The sequence below is a fragment of the Rhinatrema bivittatum genome, chromosome 12, assembly GCF_901001135.1.
Source record: "Rhinatrema bivittatum chromosome 12, aRhiBiv1.1, whole genome shotgun sequence".
In the NCBI taxonomy this organism is placed as follows: Eukaryota; Metazoa; Chordata; class Amphibia; order Gymnophiona; family Rhinatrematidae; genus Rhinatrema; species Rhinatrema bivittatum.
The window spans coordinates 54,498,801-54,526,111 of NC_042626.1; the positions used below are offsets into that span (position 1 = coordinate 54,498,801).

General features: G+C 46.0%; 1 protein-coding gene across 7 annotated transcripts; it reads left to right on the forward strand.

The window, feature by feature from the left end:
* The first annotated feature begins 1,790 nt into the window (after positions 1 to 1,790).
* On the forward strand, positions 1,791 to 27,311 carry LOC115073880 (ras-related protein Rab-18-like). Of its 7 annotated transcripts, XM_029572804.1 has the most exons (12): positions 1,791 to 1,946; positions 3,902 to 3,957; positions 4,372 to 4,433; positions 6,929 to 7,001; positions 7,325 to 7,443; positions 7,636 to 7,695; positions 8,714 to 8,780; positions 16,148 to 16,209; positions 17,567 to 17,685; positions 25,082 to 25,187; positions 26,397 to 26,459; positions 27,160 to 27,311. In XM_029572804.1, exons 1-11 carry the CDS (start codon positions 1,876 to 1,878, stop codon positions 26,457 to 26,459), a joined length of 858 nt encoding a protein of 285 aa, XP_029428664.1. In that variant the 5' UTR covers positions 1,791 to 1,875; the 3' UTR covers positions 27,160 to 27,311. The 7 variants fall into 7 exon arrangements, 6 of the variants coding, with proteins under 6 accessions (XP_029428664.1, XP_029428666.1, XP_029428665.1 ...); XM_029572806.1 differs by lacking the exon at positions 25,082 to 25,187; XM_029572805.1 differs by lacking the exon at positions 7,636 to 7,695 and having other exon boundaries at positions 1,792 to 1,946.

Here is a 27,311-nt window from a genome sequence, read left to right on the forward strand (position 1 = left end):
TTTTTAAAGGCAGGAATAAACATGCGGATAAAGGTGAGACAATTGATTTAGTGTACCTGGATTTTCAGAAAGTGTTTGACAAAGTCCCTCATGAGAAACTCCTGAGTAAATTAAAAAGTCATGGGATAGGAAGCAATGTTCTACTGTGGATTTAGAACTGGTTAAAAGATAGAAAACAATGAGTAGGATAAATGGAAATTTTTTTCATTGGAGTGCTCAGGGATCTGTACTGTACTGTACATTGCTTTTTAATATCTTTATAAATTACTTAGAGATGGGAACAACAAATGAAGCGAACAAATTTGCTGATGATAAAATATTATTCAAAATTGTTAAATCACAAGAGGATTGTGAGAAATTGCAAGCAGACCTTGCGAGACTGGGAGACTGGGCATGCAAATGGAAAATGAAATTTAATGTGGACAAGTACAAAGTGATGCACTTAGGGAAGAGTAGCCCAAATTATAGCTATGCAATGCAAGGTTCCACATTGGGAGTCACCACCAATGAAAAGGATCTAAGGGGCAGATTTTAAATACTTGCGCGAGCGCGTACTTTTGTTCGCGCAGCAGGCGAAACGAAATCGGAGCAGCAGGCGAAATGAAATCGGAGGCCGCTCCGATTTCGTTTCGCTGAATTTGTTCACTGTTTTATCTTTCCCGCAAGGGAAAAGTGTGTTTATTTCCCACATGAGTGACGAGAAATTTGCCAGGTACTTCCTCAAGATCTGGACTGGCCACAGGATGCTGGGCTGGATGGATCCTCCATCCGACCCAGCATGGCATTTCTTATGTTCTTATCCTTTTGTTATCCAGTAAGCCCAGGGGCTAAGTCACTTTGAACTTTCAAGATAAGCAGCAAAGAAAATAAATAAATAAACAACTTTGAATGGAAATCTTTGGGTTGACTCCTTTAGCTCATTTTGGCTGTGTGCACGTTTGCTTCCCAACTCACAAGTTCAGTGCACAAAAAATATGCACATAAATGTGAATAAAATGGGAACACAAATTACGCCTCCTTGCAAATCCCAGGTACTACTACTTAACATTTCTATAGTGTTACTCGACATACATAGCGCTGTACAAACAACACACAAGAGGCAGTCCCCGCTCAATAGAGCTTACAATCTAATCAAGACAAACACATAGGTCAAGAGACTTGGAGAGTTTCCTATAGTGAGACAATGGTTAGAATTAGTTAATGAGACCGAAGGCGGACAGTCGGCCCGGGATTGACGTGCAGCCTTCCATCCCTATTCCCTGGTTAGCAGAAACCATAACAGGTGCAATAATAACCTTTCTGTGATGACAATTTGTAGGAACACCTAAAGGTCGAGGAGTAGCCTAGTGGTTCCAGCAGTGGGCTATAACCCAGGGAAACCAGAGTTCAAATCTCTCTGTCCCTCCTTGGGCCAGGTACAAAATAGGATAGGAAAATACCTGAATATAATTCATTTTGAAGTGCTGAAAAGGAGAATAAAAAAATCTAAATCTTAATGAAGTGGCCAGAAAGAAAGGGAGAAGGAATAAGTTCAACAAAGGGGGGGGGGGAGAGGAACAGAGTGAAAAAAAGGGGCGAGATGATTCCTAACAAAAAAATGAGGGATGTCTGAATAAAAGGCACACGCACGTCTTTTATTAAAAAGAAAACTTGGAGATAATGTGGGGCATAAAACGGATTGGACCTGAGCGCATAAAAAGCAAGGAGAACTAGAAATGAAAGCGAAAAAAAGAAGAAGCAGCCAGGGCCGATCTGCGGGGGCCCTGAAAGGGTTAAAGCCACGTGGAAGCAGCGGGGGTGGCCGGTGACGTCAGCGCCGGCGTTTAAAGCTGAAGTGAAAGGCCGAGGCTGGCAGTAGGGGAGCCCGAGCCGAGCATGGAGGAGGCGCCTGTGCTCACCACTCTCAAGCTGCTCCTCATAGGGGAGAGTGGGGTGGGCAAGTCCAGGTGAGAGCCCTTTACTCCGCCTTTGTCCTTGACTTCTGTACTTTGCAGCCCTTTCACACACTCTTGCTGCCTGCGGGGCGTTAAGACGTTGCGGGTTTAGTTTGTGTTCCTCTCTCTCTCGTGCGAGGAAGAAATGTGGCTGTATTTGATGAGATTGGGTAGGGGAGCAGGGTAGACGTGGATCACTGCATGTGAGTCCGATTACGTCTCGCTCGGGGTTTAGTGGTAGCTGCTGGGGGTGATCCTCCAGGACGCTGGCGGAATTGAGGGTTGACCTTCGCCTGCAACAGGGAATAATGAATCCTGCGCAAGGCCTGCCCTGTAAAGTTAGGACCGAGAGCTTGGCAGGGGGAAGAGGGGAGGCGCTATCTCGGGAAGTGATGCCACCTGGGTTGTAACGCATTTAAAAAAAAAAAAAAAAAGTAGAAATTAGCTACTGTCCTCACGTGATGCAGCTGAACCTTGGCATGGTGGACGTGGAAAGCTTGCTGTTTGTATGCTGGTGGTGCCTGTGCACAAAAACTGAATTCTGCATACTTTATATTGGTCAAAATAACACAAACATCAGTTTTGTATAACTTAATTTAAAATGTAATACAAATGTCTTATTGCTTAAAGATGCAGAGTGTTAAACATTTTTTAGTAGAACTTCCATAGACGTGCACTGTAAATGTCCTTTCCACCCTCACTTCCTTCCCTGGCCTCTCTAGGCTCAACTCCTTCCACTATCTCCAGCCTACAGTTTGACCTCTTTCTCAATACTGCTCCTCACACACCCTGGCATACAGGCTCCCTACCTCTCACACATGTCTTCACGTAGGCGCCTTCTCAAAAACAAAGCATGCACCCTCACACTCCAGTTCCCTCCCAATCTCTTCACATAGGCTCCCTTTTTCTGGCACATGCACGCTCTCACACTGCTATCTTCAGACTGTCTCTCACACACACACGTCCTCACATAGGCTCCCTTTCTCTGGCACATGCACCCATGTTTACCCACAGGATCTCTGATTCTCACTGGGTCTGTCACATCTTTACCGTGAGCAGGATGGGCTCTGCTTGCATCCTGCTGTGCCTTTTCCAAATTCTACACAAAAAAATGAAAATTCTGTGCAAGAGGGGAAGTGTCTTTCGCTGGTTATAGAGCTCTTTGCTGTCTGTGATTTATTTTTCTAAGAAGCAACTTAAAGAACGTATTCACAAAGAATCTTCCAGGGTCTACACCCATATCTGGATCTCAGGATAATCTGTTTCTTAGAAACCACTTGTATGCAGGTATTAGCCCGCTTACTGTGGATATCCTGAAAATTAAATCCATTTGTGGCTGTGTGTAGCCCTGTGTTAGGAGATAGGAGGGTGGCTTCCTGTTTAGAGCCTGATTTATTAGACGCAGAATGGGAAACCCTATGGCAGGGGACTCTGCAAACCAGGCCCTTAATCTCTTACCTGGCTGGCAGAAGGAGAGGTGTTGGCACTGCAGGGTTTCCGGGATCCGGGGTTTTCAGCGTTTCATCAGAAGCTGAGAAGTTCTGCTCACCAAAGTCTCAGCAGGCTCTTGCCTGCCTCTGACTCCTGCTCCGTTGATCTGGTGTGCAGGGGTTTCTGAGGCCTTAAGGTGTCTTGCAGTTTAAGACTCTGTGTAAGGCTTGCTCACTGGAGTCCTGCTCTGCACGTCGGCTGTCTGTGCTCCTGCTTTACCGGTATTGGGGATGGGAGGGGTTTCTGTTGGCAGTCTGCAGAGCCCCCTGACGTTACAGAGCTTCTCAAACGGTGGGACAAGCGCTCCGATTCTAAATGTATTCCATCTCAGCAGTGAACCCGGATTCTCATGTCCTTCCAATTTAATGCTACTTGTTATGCTAGGCTGGGGGGAAACTAAGGCAAGGACTAATGCCCTGTGTGTAACTTGCAACACAGTTTTGTCTGCATGATTTTAGATTTTGCTTCTTTTTCAGTCTCTTGCTGAGATTCACAGATGACCACTTTGACCCTCAGCTGGGATCAACCATAGGTATGTGTGAGTAGGAAAAGTGCAGAAGGTTAAGGGATCCAGGATGGCGTAGCACAGGAGGATTTGCCAACTAACTGTGGCTCAAGTGACTTAGTCCTGGATTTATACCTGTTGCATTTATGGGGTGTAGTGCTGCGTACTTTGCATTTTTAGGGGGGGACCTGAAATGCCAAGTCATGTGCAGTAAGTGAAAGCAGACCTGCATCCAGCTGCCCTGGAGTAAAAGGAGCTTAGTTTTAAGATGCTGTCGGCCTGCTCCTTCCAGAGGGACTGGGACACCAGGGAGGCAGAGCAGTGAGCCCTTGAGAAGTGGAGAAGCTCACCTTAGGTTTTCCACCAAGGAATGACGAGCAAGGATTGCCCAGACCAAGTGCACCCACCTTTTTTTTTTTTTTTCCTCTGTCTTTCTATTAGGTGTTGATTTTAAAGTGAAGAAACTGGAAGTTGATGGCAATCCTGTGAAACTCGCTATCTGGGTACGTGCAGTGTCTCTGAGTAAAAACTGTGCTCAGCTGAAAGCCTGGGACCCTTTGCAACCTAATCTTACCCTAGGAGCAGGCCTTCCGTGCATCCAGAGGTTTCCAGCAAAGTGTCTTAGGCCATGTGCAGTGTTAGGTGTTTTTGTGATGTGTGTGTGGTCTCTGATTATATTTAAATGTGGGCCATAGAAACGATGGCAGAAGACCAAACGGCCCATCCAGTCTGCCCAGCAAGCTTCACACATTTTTCTCTCATACTTATCTGTTTCTCTTAGCTCTTGGTTCTATTTCCCTTCCACCCCCAGTTTTAATGTAGAGAGCAGTGATGGAGCTGCATCCAAGAGAAATATCTAGCTTGATTAGTTAGGGGTAGTAACCGCCGCAACAAGCAAGCTACACCCATGCTTATTTGTTTTACCCAGACTGTTATTCAGCCCTTATTGGTTGTTTTTCTTCTCCTCTGCCATTGAAGCAGAGAGCAATGCTGGATATGCGTGAAGTATCAGTTTTTCTTCTCCCCTGCCGTTGAAGCAGGGAGCTATGCTGGATATGCATGAAGTATCAGTTCTTCTTCTCCCCTGCCGTTGAAGCAGAGAGCTATGCTGGATATGCATTGAAAGTGAAGTATCAGGCTTATTTGGTTTGGGGTAGTAACTGCCGTAACAAGCAAGCTACTCCCCACTTTTTTGTGAATGCAAATCCTTTTTTTCCACATTTCCTCTTGCTGTTGAAGCTTAGAGCAATGTTGGAGTCACAGTAACCATGTGTATGTTTATTGAATAAGGATTTTATCTCCAGGCAGTAGCAGTCATTCCCGCGAGCCACCCGCTCTTCATTCACGTCCTCTTGACTTTATGGATCCACAGTGTTTATCCCACGCCCCTTTGAAGTCCTTCACAGTTCTGGTCTTCACCACTTCCTCCGGAAGGGCATTCCAGGCATCCACCACCCTCTCCGTGAAGAAATACTTCCTGACATTGGTTCTGAGTCTTCCTCCCTGGAGCTTCAAATTGTGGCTTTGCAGACTGAGGTTATGTCAAGGCTCTTGCTACCTCAGGCTTTTTTTTTCCTGTGACAGTTGCACGGGGGGGGGGGTTTCCTCCCCCTTTCTGCAGAGAGCTATGGATGATGGTTCCCTCTGCCCTAAAGTGTATAAAATAAGTGCGCTAAGTGCAGTGAAAGAACTGGGCTGGAAGGGACCTCAGGAGCTCATGTAGTCCCTCCCTGCCTTCCAGGCACGATCCCCCTATCCCTAAAATCATCCAAGATAGATGGGTGTCTGACCCGTTCTTATAAACCTCCAGTGATGGGATCCCATTGCCTCTCTGTGGGTTTACTGTTCAGTACTTGGGCTACCCTCCCAGTTCTTCCTAACGTCTCCCTTTAATTCTCCTCAGCTACGACTAAGGCCAGAATTTTATTTGCTAGCCCAGGTAGAGGTGGAGAGCTGATCACCTCCCTCTTAAGTTAGATTTACTGCTTGCATGCTCCAGGTTCCACAATTTGACCCCCTTCTCCCCCCCCCCCCCCCCCCCCATGGGCAGGAGAAGTGTTTCTGACCTGTGACCGCTGCCTCCTGACCCATGCATGGCGGGACCTGCTACCTCTGCATGGTTTAAACTTCATAGTGAAGCCGGCAGAGGAAGAGGCAGATGCGAGTAAGAAGTGCTGCTTTCCTCCTAGCTGTGAAGTTGGGAGGGGCCCTGCTCCTCAGAAGGTGAGGGTGACAGGTGGTATTTCACCCCCCCCCCCCCCCCCCCCAAAAAAAAACATACTCTGCAATTGATGGCCCCCGTTTATTCTATTTGGTGGCTTTTCCCCCTCATGGACCCTTAAATACCCGCAGCTGACCTACCTGGGAAGTGTCTACTCTACCCATGGGGAGATCTGGCTCTGTCCATTCTCTGACACCTGTGAATTAAATAACCCCAGCTTCTTCCAACTGTCCTCACATCATATTGACACCTTTTTTTAATCATATTTGTTACATCTGTACCCCAGATCATGTTGTAGACGGGATAAGAGTGCATGGAATGTTCAGGCAATCGAGCGAGCCTATTGATCAGAAAACTACTGTCAGTTTTAATACCATGATCCTTATCTAGCTACAGGGCAGAGTTTCCCAGTCCTCTCCTAGAGCTACTTAACCAGTTGGGTTTTCAGACTATCCTTAATGAGTAGGCATTAGAGGTTTGCATTCTTGGATCTAGTGTATGAACTCATGCATATTTGTTGTGGCAATCCTGGAAACTCAACTGGATTGGTTAGGAAGCTTAATTATCTGCCGTAGTCTTCTCCTCCCTGCCCAATGCAGCCAGTAATAGAAGCACCAGCCTGTCCATCTTATGGATTGCTGACTTACCACTTGGTCTCATTCTTTTTACTCTTAAAATATGTAGTCCTGCCTCGTTCAGAAATGTGGATGTCTCCCTGGGGTGGGGAGAAGTGAAACGTGCGCTGTTGTGTACTAAAGCTCCCTTCTGTTTCCACAGGACACTGCTGGCCAAGAGAGGTTCAGGACTCTGACACCAAGCTACTATCGTGGTGCTCAAGGGGTGATTTTGGGTAAGAAATGGGATGACTTTATAACCTCTAGTATTAGTCAGCCTTGGAAAGCTTTTATACATCAGTTCCTGGTAGCCTAATGGGTTTGGAGCTATGCAGAGAAAACTCTCACTCCAGCTACCTGCAAGCTTCAAAAAGAAATGAGATGCATTCCTTCTTTCACAGTAAACGTTTGCATTAGCTGACTTTCACTTTTTTTCCTTTCCCTCTTCCACGGAGTCTGACCTTTTTGTGACGATAGACACTTCGAACTAAGGCCAGAATATCTGTGTGTGACTCCAACCAACCCCTGCTGCTCAGATTGCCCTCTCCTTCCATTGCAGTGTATGATGTTACAAGAAAGGACACCCTGCAGAGACTCATGACCTGGCTGAGTGAGCTGGAGACGTATAGCACCAAAAGCAATCTCGTTAAGATGTTGGTTGGCAATAAAATCGACAAGGTTGGTACCATAAGGAGATGTGTGCCGTGACACAAGCGGCAACGTGCCAGGGTCTGGCTCAGTTGCACCAACTGCCAACACCACAAGTTCTCACGTGTGTCCAAGTCCACCCTCTTCTGTGCAGGTGGTCCGGGCTCTGTTTTCAAGCCCAGCTTTCTTTCCTTGTTTGATGTTTATATTCCACTTTTTCAGGCACTTCCAAGCAGACCATTTTCAGGTGCTGGAGGCATTTCCCTTCGCCAAGGTCTCAAGGTCTGTAGCCTGGCAGGGAGATGGGGATGGCCAGGGAGGGAGCACCAGTCATGGAACAAGGGTGCCACCACTTGGCCAAGCTTGAGGTGGGCACATGCCAGGTGACTGAGGATGGTCACCCTGATAACTGGTCAGAGTGGGTGCAGAAACAGGGGGGGGGGGGGGGATTTTTTTAGTCACGTGTATCTACATGATGACAAAACATGGATTTCACTTGAGCTAAGTGGTTTGGGTTTTTTTTCACTAGATTTGTCTTTAGGAAAGTTATGTGCACTCCTTTGCAGGACCCTGAGCTGTTTATGGGCAGTACTGGTATGCTGCCAGCTAGAACCAGAGCTCTTGTGGGAGGGGAACTAACAAACCAACTTTTTGTTTAATGCAAGGACTAGACACCTCAACTTGCCCTGTGCTTTCAGGATACAGGATCTGGGAAACCAGCCCCTTTTTTTTTTTTTTTTTGTTTCCTGAAAGCATAGCAGTCTGGGCGTTTCTGAATCTTATATCAGAATGACTCCCTGCCTCTTGTGCTGTGCACCTCCTGATTTTTCCTTGGTCCAGGCGCCAAGCTGGTTGCCTGGCTTGGAACACCTAGATCTGGGGTGATAGCTGGTCTGAACTAGTATGGCATGTTCTTATGTATATGGACACTACATCTATGTATTTTGAGTTCTCTTTTAAAATCCTGCTGACCCTCCAGACTTTCTCATGGTTAAAGAAACCTACACTATGAATGGCAGACACCACAAGGCCTATCTGTCCTTTTTGCCACACCACAGATCCCCAGTTTATTCCTAACTTTCACTTTCCACATCCAAGGATCATCCATGCTCATCCCAAGCTTTCTTTCATTTTCTTTTTTTTTTTTTAATGAAAAAATATTTCCTAATGTTAGCTCCCCCCGCCTCCAACCAGGAATAGGTTACAAAGTGTAGGATTTCTCTGGAAGCTGTAGCTACCAGCCTTGAGAAACCTCTGATAAAGGGATTTGATTTGTGGTAATTGTTTGCGTTCTTTGCAGCCGGATCGCGAGGTGGAGAGGAGCCAAGGTCTGCAGTTTGCTAGGAAACATTCCATGCTCTTCATAGGTATGACCTCCAGTCAGTGTACAGTATACAGTCAGGTGTTAGCTGAGCACCTTCTGTCACACACCTGAGCTTCCAACTGCAGCTAAAACTGAATTGTTTGAACCGCGAAAACAGTAAAAGGCTCTCCTGCTAATGCGAGATTTGGACATGCCCAGTTCCTGGCTTCCAAGAAAAGAGCATGGCATGCGTGAGAAATCCTCCTGCAAAATGGCCACTGGAAGAGGCCTGCTGCAGACTGGGTGGATAATCCCTGCATACCAGGCTAGCCACAGTGCAGCTGTAGTGCTTGGAGACCTTTTGCGTGTGCTCTGGTCTATCAGCGTACCGTGTTTATTCTTGATTACCTCGAATCCTGGTGCTCAAGGGTCTGAGGAGGACTAGATCCCCCATCCCCAGCACTCAGCTGAGGTCATAGTCTCTCTTGACCTCCTTCAAACATGAAGTTAGCATGGGGCACACTTAAAACTAATCGGAGAAAGTTCTTTTTTTACTCAACGCACAATTAAACTCTGGAATTTGTTGCCAGAGGATGTGGTTAGTGCAGTTAGTATAGCGGTGTTTAAAAAAGGATTGGATAAGTTCTTGGAGGAGAAGACCATTACCTGCTATTAAGTTCACTTAGGGGTGGATTTTAAAACCCCTGCGCGTGTAAATCCGGCAGGATTTACACGCACAGGGCCCTCGCACCTATTTTGCATAGGCCGCCGGCGCGCATAAAGCCCCGGGATGCACGTAAGTCCCGGGGCTTTCGAAATGGGGAGGGAGGGGGCGTGTCCGGGGCATTCCCGAAACACTGCAGCGTTTCGGGGGCGGGCCCGGGGCATGGCGCCGGCCTCCGGACCACGCCCCCAGGACTGGAGGACGGAGTGGGGCTGCCGGCGACGCGCGCAAAGTTACGCCTGCTTTCAGTAGGCGTAACTTTGCTGTCAAAGGTAAGGGGGGGATTTAGATAGGGCCGGGGGGGTGGGTTAGGTGGGGGGAGGGTGAAGAAAAGTTCCCTCCAAGGCCGCTCCGAAATCGGAGCGGCCTTGGAGGGAACAGGCAGGCCACGCTGGGCTCAGCGCGCGCAGGTTGCACAAATGTGCACCCCCTTGCGCGCGCCGACCCCGGATTTTATAAGATACGCGCGTATCTTATAAAATCTGGTGTACTTTGGTTCGCGCCAGTGGCGCGAACCAAAGTACCGGCACACGTATTGTTTTAAAATCCGCCCCTTAGAGAATGGCCACTGCCATTAGCAATGGTTACATGGAATAGACTTAGTTTTTGGGTACTTGCCAGGTTCTTATGGCCTGGATTGGCCACTGTTGGAAACAGGATGCTGGGCTTGATGGACCCTTGGTCTGACCCAGTATGGCATTTTCTTATGTTGTATAAGCTTGATGGGGCAAGGGACATAGCAATTGCATTAATACTGATCTCAATCTTATATTATGCTCCCCCCCCCTCCTTTGTTTTAAATTAAAAAAAAAAAACCAAACAAACCATTTTTAATTAGTCAGAATAGAAGTGCTAGGCTGGGAGAGCCCAAGGTCCAAGCCCAGCATCTTGATGGTGGCCAATCCAGGTCCCCAGTAGTTGATCCATTTCTTGTATCACACTGGCTATATGCATCTGCCTTCGGGAACTTGTCCCACAATGTTAGTGGGCTTGAGCACATCTTCCGGCAATAGATTCCAGAGGCAGAGTGTGTGCAGAGTGAAAATAACTTCCTACCATTTGTTTTAATCTACTGGTTGCTAATTTCATGGCGTGTCACTAATCCTAGTGTGTTGAAAGGGTTAACCATTCCCTACCTACCTGGTCCACCCCACTCATGATTTTATAAGTCTCAATCATATCTCTTCCAAGCCATAAGGGAGCTATGTTTCTTGCTAGCAGGGCTCTGCTCTGTACCAGAAACTTCGTATGTTTCACCCTTTTTTACTTAGGGATTTTTTTTTCTAAATTTTTAGAAGCCAGTGCTAAGACCCGAGATGGGGTTCAGTGTGCCTTTGAGGAAGTGGTAGAAAAGATCATCCAGACACCAGGCCTTTGGGAGATGGAGACACGAAATGGGAGTATCCAGCTGGTAAACTCTTACACACCAGGAGCAAGCTGCAGTGGCTACTGTTCCCTCACATAACAGGGGAGACAAATATTTTAATTTGAGAACTGAAGAGCCAGCGTAACCTGACAACCATTGCTCAATAACTTGCAGAGCCCGGCTCCTTTGTTTTATGGTTTGTGATCAAGTTGCTTTCAAGGAGAAGTGGGGGGAAAAAAAAAGGCAAATGCTCCTGAAATTATGGCCTTGAGGACCAGGTCAGGTTGGAGAGAAACTCTGGTACTGCTAATCATTCTGGGTTGGTACTGGCAAAGCCTTCAGAGGGCAGTCCAAGATGAAATCACCTGAAATGAGATGTATTCAGACCACTCTGCCTTCAGGGGGTTGCTGCTTTTTTACATATCCTGCAATTCTTATTAGCAAGAGGTAGAATTTAACTTTTAAATAACTAAGGCACAGGGTAGAACTGAAGGGGGAGGGTGACAGCACATCTGTTCTGCCACACAGCTGGATTCTCTTATCTCAAACCACTAGGCCTGTTCACAGGACGGGTGCCGTGCTGGGTTTTGCAGGCGGTTTGTGTATACCCCCCTAAACATTTTGCCTCCTCTCTATTTTCAGGACAGAGCAGCTGTCTGGGTTATTTCCACCTTCTCCTTCTGTGGGGGAGGGCTTCCTTAAATTCGCAATCCTTCAATAGTTTAGTTTTTTTTGGGTGACTGCACTCTTTTTGTAAATGTATTTTTAACCTGAGCTGCTTGGTGCTGTGGTCTCTAGGGGGCTCGGAGGATGACTGATCTAGCAGTATCCCTTGTGCCTGATTGCATTACTTTTGATTCATAACGGTGGCAAGGGCTAAACAGGAGCAGCTTGTAAACACTTTAAATACTACTCACTTGTCATAAAGTATTGAATTTGTTGTATGTCACTGCCTCTTTTCATAAAATATATTTTCATAGAAATGCTGTTGGCTAGTGTGTGTTTTGTGGCAGTGGGATCACACGGGCTCCTACTGCAGGGGTTGGGGGGGGGAGAGTCCAAGGCCCCTGCTCTCAGTTCTGCTGGTTTCCTGTCATATGCTCTCTATGTATTGTACAAAAAGTGGACTAGAACCTTTTTTTTTTTTTGTGACTTCTTATTTAAAGAAGAGTTGCTATAGCCCCACTTGCTAAACAAGTCTCAAAACTTGCACCCTCCATAGGGGGAGGGGGGGTGAGGTTGCTTCTCTCTGTAGGCTCTTTGCAGAGGAGGTGAGAGCTTGAGGTAAGAACAAAGGATGCCTCCCATCAATGCTGAGAGTACTTTTGGCAGGACAAAGCAAAAAAGTAATTTTATAACCAAAAGGTGAGGCTGGCCCTGAGTCTATGGCTGCTTCATGAGCCTCGTAGGCTTGACACCTCTTCCACCGCTCATGACTGGACACTCTGTTTATTCCCTCCCCCCTCTTTTGCATCAATTTGCATATCCTTTATATCATGTAATCTGGACCCCATATGATATTAGGCCTATTATGACATGCATTGGGTGTGGACTTAGCCCTCAAATTTATGAATAAACAATTACCATTACGATGTATAGTAAAGTCCCATACCCAAACAGGACTAATGGCCAGTAAGAGTCCTACCTCTGAAAATGCAACACAGCATCTACTAAAGCAGGCCCTAAGACAGCAACTCACCTCCTCTAAGGAAAACAGGCCAAGTCGAGCTGCTTTTTAGGGAGTGGGACCTAAATGCTATCTTAGAAAGTAAATAGTGAACTACATTCTAGCAGAATCAATACCTCATCTTGATAACAACCAGACCTTTCTCCAATACAACGAGTGTGCTGACAAAAAGCAACTGCTAAATGCAGTGCAGCAATGGAAAAACAAAACCATCACCATTCCTCCTAAAACAATGGTAAAATCATACTAATAAAACTAATATTTCAAAACAGCTGCCACATCTAATTATTAAACTCATTTCTTAAAAATTCCTCACAATCCTTCAACACAGGATTCATATCAATTAACACCCAATAATTTGATTAAAAGTAATGATTAAAAACAATCCTCCATTCTCCATACCTGGGAACTTTTTTTTACTAGTCAGCGTGAGAATGAAATCCTCTTTTGAAGTGTCAGAGAGGGGGAATATAAAATCAAACTTATGCCTTAATCAGGGGTGGAGGGCATGCACAGACTTTCTCCTCTCTCGTATAACTCACTCAAAGCTGGATTAAGAAGCAAGACTGCTCCTGCATGCGCCTTGCCCCTCTCCCGCTCCCGTTCTCATGCATGCTGACCCCCACTCACGCTTTCATGCTGGCTGCCCGCCCGTCAGGCTGGGGCAGGGGGCTGTCTTGCTCCTGATGAGGAGGGTGAAGGGTAGGTGTTTCCTGGAAGGGTTGCTTCTAGTGTGCATGAGTTGCAGGGGAGAGAGGCAGCAGTTGCTTGTTCATTCTTCTGGAATAACTGGGGTGGTATAATGTTTCCCTTTGGCAGGAGGTGGGGGTAAGATAAATGCTGGGCAGAAGGTGAGAGGGAGCCAGGGCTGTTGGAAGGTGCACTGTGTCAAGTCCAGAGGAAGGAGGGTACCAGTATGTCTGGCAGGGTCTTGGCCCCAGGATTTCTGAACGCTTGATCACAAGCTCTGACCCACCTATGTCATCCAAGGCCTTGCTGCTTGCCCCCCCCCCCCCCCCCAAGGTTAGCCAAACCCTCCAGACTATTCGGGCACCATCCCAAAAACTGAAATGGGGAGATTTAGGAGAGGCAAGAGGCGCATGGGATGCAGCAGATCTAGGGTTGCCAATTGATGCCAGCTTGACCAAGCAGGCTGATCCAGGCCTGGTTTTGTCCCATTGCAATTACGAATTTGTGGTTATGGTTGTGTCAGTGATTTCCCTAAGGGGTACAAATTATGCATGCAATGGGGCAAAACCAAGACTGAATCAGCCTGTTGGCAACACGAAGTATGCAGACAGAATCAGACCCTGTACAGCTGTCACCCCTCCTCCAAAATATAAAAACATAGGGGCAGCAGGCTGAGGCACGGAAAGGTGGTACAGAGCAATGCTGCAGGCTGTAGCATAAGTGGAGCGGCAGTCGGTGCAGCGACAACCACTGCCAGAGGCCAGGGATGGTCTCATGCTGTGTAGGCGGGGAGGACTCTGGTGGCAGCACGTGTACTTTCAGCCAGGGCAGGCAATGAAGAAGGTCCGCAGGCCCTGCCACGTCTCTCCGTCATCAACAGTAGATGAGAATCGCCAGCTGCATCAATGCTTCTACGCCCATCCCGGTTGCACAAATCGGTACCGGCAGCAGCAGGGGCAGAGCTGGAAGAGGGGGCTATACAGGAGCCAGCACGCAGAGCAGCGATAGCAGTAGAATCAGCACGAGAAGCCAAGCAGTGAGCGCAGGCAAAGCTTGCTTCTTTATTTTCAATTCTGAGGCTGCGTCAGTAGGCCCTATTTAAGCTAGCTCTTTGGTTCTTGAGATGCCTGACCCTCCCTCTTGATAGTACAGGGCTTTACAGTGTCCAGTTACCATTGTAACCGCACCCTGTACAGCAAGCTTTAAAACTGGGCTGTCTAGTTCAAAACCGCTCAGTTGGCCACCTTGGATGCAAGTGGTAATATTTTTTTAGTACAGGAGTGGCCACTCTGGTCCTTAAGAGCCATCAGTTGTCTAGTTTTCAGGCTAGCCACAATGAATATGCATGAGAGATCTGCATACATTGCCTCCATTTTATGCAAATCTCTCATGAATATGAATTGGGGCTGGCCTGTACAGTTGCTGGGGCCCAGATTTGGCATCCTGGGGCAGGTCTTAAGCTTTCTCAGGGAAAGTGCATCTTTCCCCCTCTCTTCGACCCAATGGCTTCCTGCTGGTTTGCAAACTGAAGAGAAGCTGGCACTTGGATTCTTAAAGGGGGTAAGAAACCTTGGGTTTAAAGCTGTCCTTTTTGGAAGCTCCCAGCCTGTACCCCTGGGCCTGCCTCTAACCTCTGCTTGTAAGGCCCAGGGCCTGAGCACAGCAGCTTCTGTCAGTTCCAGGAGCCACCTGATGTCACAAGGGGGGTGACCATGGCAACCACACTGGTCCAGCTCAGTGATGCCAGGCTGTGGCCCTGCTCCCTCACTTAACAGTGTCCCCTGGCTGCCAGCACCATGAATGTGGGTCACATGCACACCTACTCTGCCAACTGCCTCCAGAGGAGATGGGATTCTTATACCTACAATCTGCACAGGAGCAGAGTAGCAACGGGTATGGGGGAGCCTGGCCCTCAGCTTTCTCTTTTTTTTTTTTTTTTTCAAATGATGCAGGCTGTCTTCTGCTCATTTATGGTGAAGACGACAACCGTTTTAGTAATGGCTAAGTGTTGGGACCAGTCTGGAAGGCTGGCCTTAATGCAAAGTCCAAAATTTTGAGCAAGACCAGGCCCGTGTTTGCTCCCAGAAGCTCTTATGGTTCTAGGAGGGACCTCTGGCTTGAGCTTCAAAGGGAAGTGGTATGAGTGGCCCCTGTGTCTTACGTTGTGCTGTGGTGTGGGGGATTTGGGTCCTGATCCTCTCTGATGGGGCATATCCATCTTTAAGGAGCAGGTTGGCCTGGTTTTGCCAAAGGCCTTGTTGGGCTGTAAGTTGGCAGGATGGAGGGTTTTCACCTGGAGTGAAATGGATGCCTTGCTGATTCTAGGGTTGGACCACTCCTTCTTGCATTGGTGAAGCTTTGCTCTGGGCCACTCTTTTTGTAACTAGGAATGAGGGGAGAAGCCAGGGCTCAGATGACACTGTTTGCCCAGAGGTTCTCGCAGCTCAGAGGTTGCAGGCACTCCTCAGGCTACCAATGCATGTTGCCTTGATGGCAGACTAGAGAATTGTTTTTCCCTAAGTGGCCACAAGATGGCTCCATTGCTGCTTCAACCCCCAACCTGTGCCATCCCAAAGCTTTAGGAAGAAGAGGCCATCACCCGCATGCCCTGCATCTTTAATCTTATTAGCACAGATTTAAAATTCTCCATGCATGCTTATGCCGTTTGCCTTACCCTATACTATCTTGTCTGGGTTTTGTGAGGTTGTTTTTTTTTTAAAACTTTATTTTAGCCAACTCTTTTCGGGTCAAAATAATTTCTGCTGCTGCCAGAAAGCCTTGGCCACTCATGTGGTCCTCTGCCTCCCTGGAGCTCACACAAGGGGAGCCCATGCCTTCTCACTTATTAAATATTTAGGTGCTTTCTATAGGGGTTGGATGTTTGCAGTGTGTAACATAAAGTGTTCTTTTCTGAGGAGTTGTGGCAGACAAATGACTTGTTTTCATTTTATCCTTTTTGTGCAGCCAAAGCTATTATTGACAATAAGCCGCCTCAGAGCCTTCTATATCGTACGAGTAGACAAAAGGTGGAGTATGTGACTTTTTTTTTTTTTTTAAAGCAGCAATCTTAAGGAATCGTTTTTTTCTTTTCGCCGCATGGGGTGGGAGCAGTCAGTTAACGCACATCGGCATCCAGGCCTCCGCTGCTGCTGGCATTTCTCCTGACTTACATTTTTAAGCAGTGAGGTTCTTAGGCTGAAGGCCTTGTTACGCTACTGATAAAAGAAGCAGGCGAGTGCCCACATCAAAAGGGGCAAGCCTTTAATTCCAGTAACAGCTGACACTGTATCCCTGTGCGTAAAATCAGAGGAAAAGCACCCCCCCCCCCCCCCCCCCCCCCCCCCCCCCGAGACAACAAGAGAGCTGAGGCCACTTCGTCAGCTAGAAGAGGTTCAGCCAGGCATGGAGGGTGATGTAGTTTGCTTAGAATAGTCGAAACTCCATCTCTGTGCAGGCTGAAGCAGGACTGGCCCACTCATGGCCAGAAAGGCAGGGCTGGCCGGCAGCAACGGAAGCATTGCCTGCCCGTGTCACCCTTGCCAGCGGGAGCACAGCATAAAGGGGAGGGTGAAGAGCAGTAGCTGGCAGCATCCCCATTCTGGGAAAAAAAAAATCAGCAATAACAAAGGCAACTTTTTTGGATGTTTGTCCTCTTGACAAATTAATGTGATTCCAGCTGCAGTAGAAGCCAAATGTAATTCCACTCTTCCCCCTCCCCCCAAAAAAAAGACAACAAAAGAGAATACCACAGCCAGGTAAGGCAGCAGATGGTGGGGACTCTTTCCCACATTACCTACCTGTGTGAGGGGATGGAAGCTGGCCCGAATGGCAAAGAGCCAGGGAGGCACAGCTGCTGCCACATGTGGGTCTTGAGCCAGATCCAGCTGCAATTGCTGGAAGCAAATGTTCATCCTCGGGCCATGTCCCAAAGAAAACCCCTGCAGGCCCGGGACGTTTGAAAAATGACAAGGTGGATGGGCTGATGGCTCTGTTGAGAACAGCAAGTGGTATAGCACAATTTTGGCAGGTTCCTCCTGTTTACCCACTTTCTCCACCTTGAGAGTAAGCCAGGTCTTCCTAAACCCATTCTGGGGCCCTCACAGCCAGTTGGCTTTTCAAGATCATCAATAAATATGCATGAGATATATTTGCAAATGTAGTGCTTCTCACCCCACTCCTTGAGTGCCTCCTAGCCAGGATATCCACAGTGAACATGCAGGAGATTGATTTTCATAATGGAGGCAGCACATGCAACTCTATTCCATGCATATTCATCGTGGATTTCCTGATAACCAGAATGGCGGGGGCAAGCGGGTGACTCCAGCACATTACAGGACACTTCACATAGTAAAGGGATCTTTTTTTTTTCTTTGCTTTCTACAGTTTGAGCAGCGAAGACTGAACATAATCGAGAGAGAAAATCAGGTGCTCTTGGACAGAATCACACACATAATGCGAACAAGAGGAGTTGTGGATAACTGGAACACAAAATACATAAAAAGGTAGGTGCATAGTCTCTTGCCACATCTCCTGTCCTGGTGTCACGCGTGGGGACCGCAGCCATGAGCGCACACCCTGACAGGCCAAAGGCACCGCCTCAAGCAGCAGAGTTGGTGAGAGAGAGGGAATAAGAAGTTGAGGGTGTGTGTAGTGTGGTCTAGCTCCTGTCATACCCTCCTGGTTTAGCGATTTCCTGCACCAGTGCTGTGCTGGAGGCTCTCTCAAACTGGGTTCAATGGTCCATAGGTGGAACAGGAGTAAAACTAGGACTGAGCCCCCGCGTACTCTTGTACTTGATACCAGGAGCCCAGACAGCCATGTAGCCTCCTCCTTCATTCTGTGGTGGTCTTCTTTGGTCTTATTCCTACTGCTCCTTTTTGTTTGTCCTAACATTGTTTTGGGTTGGATTGAGAACCTCTGCATTAGAGAAATATCTTGTCTGGGATAGTCCCGGTGAGGAGAAGCAGCCTGGAGGCAAGATCAGTGGTGTTCAAACCATTCCTGGGGTATAACCCTAAAAAAAATATGCATGAACAATATCTGCATGCACTACCTCCAGTGTATGCCTACATAGCTGAAAATAGGACTGTGGTGGTGGGCCCAAGGACTGGTTCGAGCACCACTAGATTAGATGATCTATTCAGGTCCCTCCTAGCCTTATTTTCTTATGGGGTTCTGGGTAGGCAGTCATCTTTTCAGGACTTAAAACAGAAATAGAGAAGGGCACCCTGCTTTTTCTAGAACTAATGCTTTCAAATGAGACTCAAAAAGAAAGGTTAAATTCTTTTTTATGCTTTCCAATATACAGAATGTGGGAAAGAATTATTTAAAATGGATCAGTGGCCATCTGGCTGTCCTTCAGCACACAATAACTCCAAAAAAGGGACAGGAATTCACCAAAGTGGGCATACAGGAATAAAATGTGACTGTCTCAGACATGTTTGAAAACATTGGGGCTGTAGTTCCTGTGTATTAAACCACCCCAAATCTCCCCATTGTTTTTCTATGAGAAACCAAAACCCTTCCCACCCTTCCAGCAGTTTGACCCAGGACAGCACAGGCTCAGAGCCAGAGCCCATAACTAAAGCAGTGAAAGGGAAATAACTGAAGCACGTTGCTAAGGATGGCACCAAAAGGCATCGTCAAAGACAGTCACACACCCACCCTACAGAAATTCACCAAATTGGGCATACAGGAATAAAATGTGTGTGTGTGTGTAAGCGGTGCGAGAACTGGTGCTGTACCAAACGCATGTCAGCAGCAGGCTAGCCCCATAGCAGTCCCAGGCCTAGGACATCTGCTCCATGTTCAGCTTGCAAGCCCATCGTACAGGATGGCCAAGTGAAGCCTCCTGCACCTGGAGGGGATCCTTCTTCATATATTATATATATATATATATATATATATATATATATATATATATATATATACATACATATACCTGGGACTGCTATGTGGCTAGTCTGCTGCTGACATGCGTTTGGTACAGCACCAGTTCTCGCACCGCTTCCATGGCAACCAGACCTTTTTGGGTAGTTCTGTACAATGCTACCGAGCCTATAGCAGTGAGAGAGAGACAGAGGGAGAAAGATACATACACCACACCATCTTTAAGCTGCAACCAAGAGGGAGATTCCCAAAGAAAATTAGCCTAAGGACATTCAACATAAAAAAGCAAGCTAGCAGTGTGTGTGTGTGTGGGGGGGGTGTCTTTTATTTTATTAGATTTTGTCAGTGGCAGATACAAGAACAACTGGCTCTAAGAAAAGATTAAAAACTGCAAAGGCTGGAGGCTGAGGGAGCCCTGGGGAACTGGAACACTAGCCCCCTCATTCCTCAGTGATCATGAAATCCCTCCTTTCAGGTGCCCCTAGAGTGGGAGGGACATGGTGTAGCTAGGGCTGAGCCCACTGGCTCGGTTTCCACAGGACGGGCTGATCCAGTCCTGTTTTTACCCCCTCCCTCTCTTCACTCCAGCATGCTTGGATGCACAGTTATGATATTTCACTTCTTAAAGGAGGATCACAAGTCCATGCAGGCAAGGGCCCAAAACCAGGGCTCAATCGGCCTGATCTACTGAAGTGGAGTTAGTTGGGCCCTTGAGCTATAGGTTACCATCCTCATCCCAGATCACTCCTAACTCTCAAGGGAGCCCATAATAAGCCCTGGGGCTGACCTTTGACTCTGCCTAGACTGAGGGCAATCAGCCCTATCCTAGACCTATCAGCAACTTTTGACACCATTGACTACCAGCTACTCATTGGCCACCTAAAGAATGTAGGGCCTTCCCTTGCATTGTTTGCCTCCTTCCTCCAGGATCACACCCAAGCTCTCTCAGAGCCTTAGCCACTCTTATGTAGGGTCCCATGAGGCTCCATCTTAACTCCTATTTACTGCCACATCATGGTGTAAACTTATCAGAAACTATCAAATCATGCACTACTCCAATGCTGATGACATCATCTACTGATCTACCATCACCAACCTCAACAAATGTCTGGAGAAAATAACTTGTTGGCTACATTAAAACAAGACAAGTTTAAACCCAAATAAGACTGTAATGATTGAGAAGCACAAACCCAGCAAACCTCACCTGAAAGTGACCCTAAACAGCTTGCTGGGCAGAGTGAATGGCATATTTAGGTCTTTAGCAGTCATCATTTACTATGTTATTTTGATAGAACAACACTAGCCATTAGTTCCCAAGCCCAGAGCTTGGGCTTCATCTTGTACTCTTAATTAACATCAAAACCCAGATCCAAGTGGAGAACAAAACAGCCTTCTTCCATCTCCACCCCCTCCTGGATGACACTGTGGTTCACGCCACTATAATCTCTTGCCTTAACTACTGCAACTCACTGTACACTGGAATCCCTACTACCTAGAACTGTCGCCTACAACTCATACAAAATGTGGCAGCCCACCTGCCAATGAATGCAAACATACAACACCTAATCCAAAAAAACCCTCCCAACTCTGTCCTACAAAACAAAAGGCCTAGCACTGACTTACCTCTGTGCATCTCTAACCCTTTACGTTAGCCACTTGCTCCTTGCCACAGGCCCACCTAGCTGTGCCTTCCCCCAGAACAATGCACCTCAGCAACACAAGAAAGAGAACTTTTTGCAGGATCGTTCCTAACTTTATGAAACCCTCTTCACCCCCTGTATCAGCCTTGCCCCAGCCATCTATCCTTTAGAAAACTGGTGAAAACCTGGCTTTTTGAGATGCATTTGACACCAACTAGAGACCTGAACTCTGCTCAGCTTTGCACAACAGTGATAAACACTTAAATTATCTACCTCCTCAGCCATAAAGATCCTTACATGTAACCTGACTTAACCAAATGCTGTTTTAAACATTGCACTGTTATGATGAATTGTCAATTAGTATACTGTGGTCTGTAGTTCCCACCCTGCTCCAATCTACTGGAGTTACTTATTGGATATCTGCAACTCTTACTTATGTATGGCTCCTGGAACATAAATATTGTAATCTAATGCATTGCATTCTATAGCATGATTGTTACCTGTGATTTGATTTGAAAATGTGTCAAAGGCAAACGATGATGATGAAACAGTGACGACAGTAGTATTCAGGGAGCAAATTTTGTTCGGTGGGATGAAACAACCTGGTAGTCGGAAATGTGTAGTAGAAGGGTAGGCAACTCCGGTCTTTGGGTGTTGCAAACAGCTCTGGTTTTCAAGATATCCATAATGAAGATGCATGAGATAGTTTTGCATACAGTCGAGGCAGTGCATAAAAATATCTCTCATGCATATTCAGTGTGGATGTCCTGAAAACCAGGCTTGTTTGTAGCACTTGAGGACCAGGGTTGCCTACCCCAGGTGTAGTACATCCTGTCATAGTTTTGGGGAAATAGTAGGCTAGACCAGTGAAAGATCACACTTGATCTGATTCAGATGTCTGTCTTTCATGGATGGGCAATGAAATTAGCAATTTGTGAAGCAGAAGGCGTAGGCCAATAAGGAGGAAGCTGGCATCTTTGCCAAGGTCACAGAATCTATGCCACAGCTGTGATCCAAATCCCAGACCCTTCCTTCTCCTAGCCTCAAAGACATGAAAATAAAAAAGGATACAGATTCTTCCCGTGAAGACTTGCATTTCCTTTAACAGAAGCTCTAATGTTATGCAGCATGGCCCACATTGCTGTTTAACTTAAGTAATACCATATGCATGGAATTATATCCGGCATACAAATTCTGTTGCATGACAGATTGTTAACAGAACAGAAACTAACATCTCAGGAATCTGTTACCATGAAAATCACACAGAAAAATTGTAATTAAGAGAAAGGGGAGTGGGACAAACTCAACTCCTTAAAGCTTGGAGGTCCAGAAATCATTCCCTCTGCTACAACACCACATGGGCTGCAACAGGCCAGACTGGGTCAGAAATTCTGCTTCACGGAAGAGCTGGCAAACAAGAGCTTTGGAAACCAATTTCTGTAAATGCAGCTGGAATCGGTGCTTTTGAAAGAAGCTGAGGCAACCCCAGTGAGCACAAGCAAGGAGCGTTATCATAAGCAAAGGGAGAGGTAAGATAGAATTGCGTCTTTTCTTACAGCCTACAGACCAAAGCATCTTTGCCACGTGCTACCAAAGCACGCAAGAAACATGGAAACAAGCTGACATTAGGACTTAATATGCCTATGAGAACCATTTGGCATAATAGAAATTCAGAATCACATCATCATGTGTTCACTGGGGTAAAAGCAAGATTGGCTCAGTCTCCCTTTTCACACAGTCATCTAAATCCTCCCATCACACATGCCTCCTTTTTCACTGGGCAGAGTGAGTATCACCTGCAATGCATTAGGGATATCAAGATGGCTGCCCTCCTAGCTCTATTTTGTTGCTCTTCAAATTTCCTTACCTTTTTTTTCATCAAGTAAGATATCAGAAAATTATAAGAAGACCTTAGATACCTAAGATAGTGGTTAACAATTTGTATTTTTCTGCTTTGTGGACTGTGAGACCTTCCAAAATCAATATAAGGGCAATGATTGATTCATTTGTCCTCTTCTGAAAAAACCTCACCAATTCTTTTTCATTCAACACACAATTAAGCTCTGGAATTTGTTGCCAGAGGATGTGGTTAGTGCAGTTAGTGTAGCTGGGTTTAAAAAATGTTTGGATAAATTTATGGAGACGTCCATTAACGGCTATTAATCAAGTTGTCTTAGAGAATAGTCTCTGCTATTACTGGCATCTGTAGCATGGGATCTACTTAGTGTTTGGGTAATTGCCAGGTACTTGGAGCTTGGATTGGCCTCTGTTAGAAACAGGATGCTGGGCTTGATGGACCCTTGGTCTGATCCAGTATGGCAATTTCTTATGTTGCCACTATTACCTATCCCCTCGCCCATTTTACTTTAGTATTACAAAATGAATTCAGGATGAGGATTTGTAGCATGCATCATATTTCTTAATAACATAATCAAGGCTGGCCTGATGGCAGTTCTGCACATTGCCATGCAGTGGGAGTTGGAGTCTGAATTCCAGTTCAGGTCTTTGGTTCCTTGGGTTGGCCTTGGCTGGTGATGCTGCAGAGGTATCAGTCACAGCCCCTGGGATGTGGTGGTGACTATTGTCAGGGGCCTGATTCAAGTTTCAGGAAGGAGACCTGATGTTTATGGCCCCCGCCCGAAGATTGCTACTGGGCTAAATGAGTTGGGAAGGGGATATAACTTTGCATTTTCAGGATATCCGCAATAAATATGCATGAGATATATTTGCATGCATTGCCTCTACTGAGGTTGAAAACCACTGGCCAAGGCTTCCAAGATGGTTCTGGGTCATCGGAATCAAGCTGACTTGTAGTTCTGATTTTTCTTAAAGCAGAGTTTCCCCAACCTGTGCTGGGGACCCTACAGCTTTTCACATTTTCAATAAATATGCACGAGATATGTTTGCAAACACAGAGACCCAGAATATGCAAATGTATCTCAGCCATATCCAACTAGCTGTGGAGTCCTGAGACAAGATTTGGGAAGCCCTGCTGTAAGGGAAGCAGGAAGTGCCAGGGCAAAAGCAGGACTGGCTTGGCCTGTTCTCAATGATGTGGAGCTATCCGGGAATCTTACCTCTCCAGAGCCATGCCTGGCCTCTTCCCATCTTGCATGCAGATGAGTCCCTGAAACAGCCTAATGCAGCCAGCAATTTGGGATTGGAAAAAAGGCCTTTTGTTTCATGTTCGTGCTTTGGAGCAGCATCTGCCTGAACATGTGAGGGAGACCTATCAGGGCAGGAGACCTTCTCGTGAACCACTTTAAACAAAATTGGTGAAAAAGGGTGTCCCTTTTGTAAAGGCCAAATTGAGTGACTTTAGCTAGCTACCTGAGACTAACTGTCCAACCACCAACCATCCTGTGGGGCCAAATTATTCTTATTTTGTATGTGTTTATTAATGTGTGTTTGTCCTCTCGGGGTATTTTTTGTAAAGCTTGAAGTTACTAATGGAAGCCAGAAGTAGATCCTTTGAAACTTTTTTTTTTTTTTTTTTTTAATCATACTGGCACAGAGACTCTCCCAATACATCAAATGCTTAACTCCTCCCTTTCAGCCTCCCCCACCTAAAAAAAAAAGCATAGATTTGATTCTGCCATGTGTACTGGTGTGCAACACATCACGAGGGGAGATCTAAGGGGTAGCCATAAATATTCAAAATTGTAGAGTTTAGCTGAAGGAGCAATGCATTCATCGCCAATAATATGTACCTGGGCTAAATATTACCAGCCGAATCTTTTTTTTTTTTTTTTGTCAAGAGATGCAGATCCAGTCCTGATCTTAATTCAATGGCATGCACAGAAGCGCAATTCTAATGGCCCTAAGAAAAGCAGGAACTACAAGTCCACACGTGCCATGAGGGTAATACCAGGCCCACGTCTGCCTACCTGGAAAAGAGAGCCGGGGCTTACATGGCTGGTAGGCCCAGCCCCTGCTCTCAGCCACAGAATAACCTGACTTGTTTCAAACACCCCTCTCATTATTATCACTTTACACATTTGTATAGGGGTTATTAACTGGTTTTATGTTACTCGGAACAGGCTGATCCAGTTCTGATCTTACCTCAACTGCATCTATGGACTTGAAATTCCTTCCTTTGTAATCTAGAAACTGCTTGAACCTACAAGTCACTGGGGGAGGGGAAGGAGGCAAGTAAATCCAAGACTGTCTCAGCCTGTCCACATGACCGGGAGCCAGCTGCTAAGCTTAATATGCTTATATCCTGCACATCTGGAATGGGGGCACAGCCGCTGTCATTGGGGAGGAAGCACCCGATTCCTGAAGCAGTAGCCCTATACTTTAAAAACAAGAAATTCAGGGACTTGTTTCTCATTTCCTGCCTGTAGCAGTGATTCAGAAATATTTGTAGTTTAAGGACATGCATTTGTGGAGCTGAGAAAATGAGCGTTCTTTCCAGGAAGACCGGGCATCAGCCAAAGAAGGGGAGAATGTCAGCAATCCCCAACCAGCATGTGGTAAGAGGTGCTATCAGGTCAAAGTGCATATTAGTAATAGTCAAGCTGGTTTGGGATTATATCTGAACCCAGGAGGTGGGCATTAGGGCACTGAAGAACCAGAGTCAAATCAGATTAGTCAACAAATGTATTTGGGTGAACCCGGACCAGTCACAGCTAAACGGGACTCAACAATAGTGGCCTGTTGTGATCCTTTCAGTCTAGGTCAGATGCCCATGGGTGTGAATTTGTATTTGAATGTTCCCACTTTTGGACACATAGAATCAGCAAAGACTCGCAGGCATCCAACCCAATCCAAATCACCAAGATCTCACCAACAGCCGCGCTCATGCCCAAGTCTGGCTGTTAGGCTGTCACTGTTGAGTAAGGCGAGACCCTCTTTCTCCCTACAGGGGCTGTGAGGTTTGCCTCCACAGCAGCCCTGGCACTGGGAATGAAACCCAGATTCCCTGCAGCGCATCTGCAGTGCCGAGGATGAGTCACTGGGCTGGTTAAAAGGTACCTCCTTGTATCCTAAACAACCAAGGGAAACGTTGTCCAAAGAGACAAATCAAGATACGTTAATCAATTAGGAGGGTGGGATTTATTGCTTAAATAATACTTTAGTTGTTACAAAAAATATTTCATGGCTCTTTGGTGCCTTCCCTTGAAGCCTTTTATTCCTGCAAACGTTAGTGCGGCTGCCGTGTTAGTCCCCTTGAACGCTGCAAATAAAAGTCAATCCACAAAAAATATAGAAGGTGATATCTTTTTACTGGTCTGACTTAATACCCTTCTTGACTTGCTTTTAGGAGTGTTAGCTCCCAATGCTTGCCAAGAAATGTTAGTACTATTATGTTAGACCAATAAAAAGAAATCACCTTATATTATTTTGGTTTATTGACTCCCCCCCTCCCCCCTACACTTGATATGCAAAATTTCTATATCATTACATTTTGAAGTTCTAATCAGAGGCTTAGGAAGGGGCTGTCCTCCTTGGTCTTAACAATTGTTCATGGGAGAAAATACCAAAAACTGAAATTAAAAAAAAAAAAAAAAAAAAAAAGCAAAGAATAAACAACATCTGCTTACAGCTCTAATGCACTTATTTGCATGAGAGGCCCTCTTACGAAAATAAGAGTTCTCCCTGGGTATAAATCTTTAATCACTTAATGATGCCGTGATATATATTCTCTCTTTATGCACTGTGTTCATTTTTTTCCCCCTAAGGTCTCAAGATCACCTCTTGAGTCTGTTTCCAAGTCTTCTACTCACAACAACAAGCTTAACTAGGTAGGTGGGTTTATTTCTCTGCCTTGGACAAACCAGACCAAGGCTGGCCTGGCTGCTTCAATGAGCCTCAAACAGCCATTCCATGGAAAGGAATTACTTCCAGTTAGATACTGTTATTGCAGAAAAAGAAAAATTAAAATCAAATAATAGGTGGGAGGGAAAGTCAGCAAGGTAGGGTGCTTTTTTGGTTTTTTTTTTCCAACAGGCACATGATGTGGGAAGTGAATCAGCAAAGTAAAATCCAAGTGCAGAAAACCAAGAGGCTTTTATGCCTAATTTGAGAGAGGTTAAGTTACATATCTAAGTGTAGTAAAAGTACTGAGGAGTATTAACAATACAATGGCATGGAGTAATATTGGATGGATTGTTGATCTATTTATTGCCTTGATTTTGCTGATGCCAGTTCCCAGATAATCCTGTTTATGCTTAACATTAATGGATTCTCGATTTTATAAAGCAAAGTCATCGACTTTCCTTTCCCCCTGGTTACTAGCTTGATTGCACAGCTCAGACTAGACCATTCTTCTAGCCTCCAAAACCACCCCTGCTTTAAGTGCAGGGCAACTGGAAAAATTCATTTTATTCCTTTAAAATACAGAGCATCAACAATACTGCTGAGGGTGAGGGTGCTGCTGTGTGGTCTTTTTAAGTGTCCTGAAATAACAATTTGGTTTCTTTGTCTTGTATTTTTTCATTGTAGCAGCATAAACGGAGGATGACAGCCTAAGACTTGTGCTCCAGAGACAACCTTGCCCCTTGTTGCTGCTTGCAAATGATTAGCTTTCCACAGAAATGCTAATGAGTTTGTAATAGAACTCAGACTGAAATGATAAATTATATGTTTACACACTA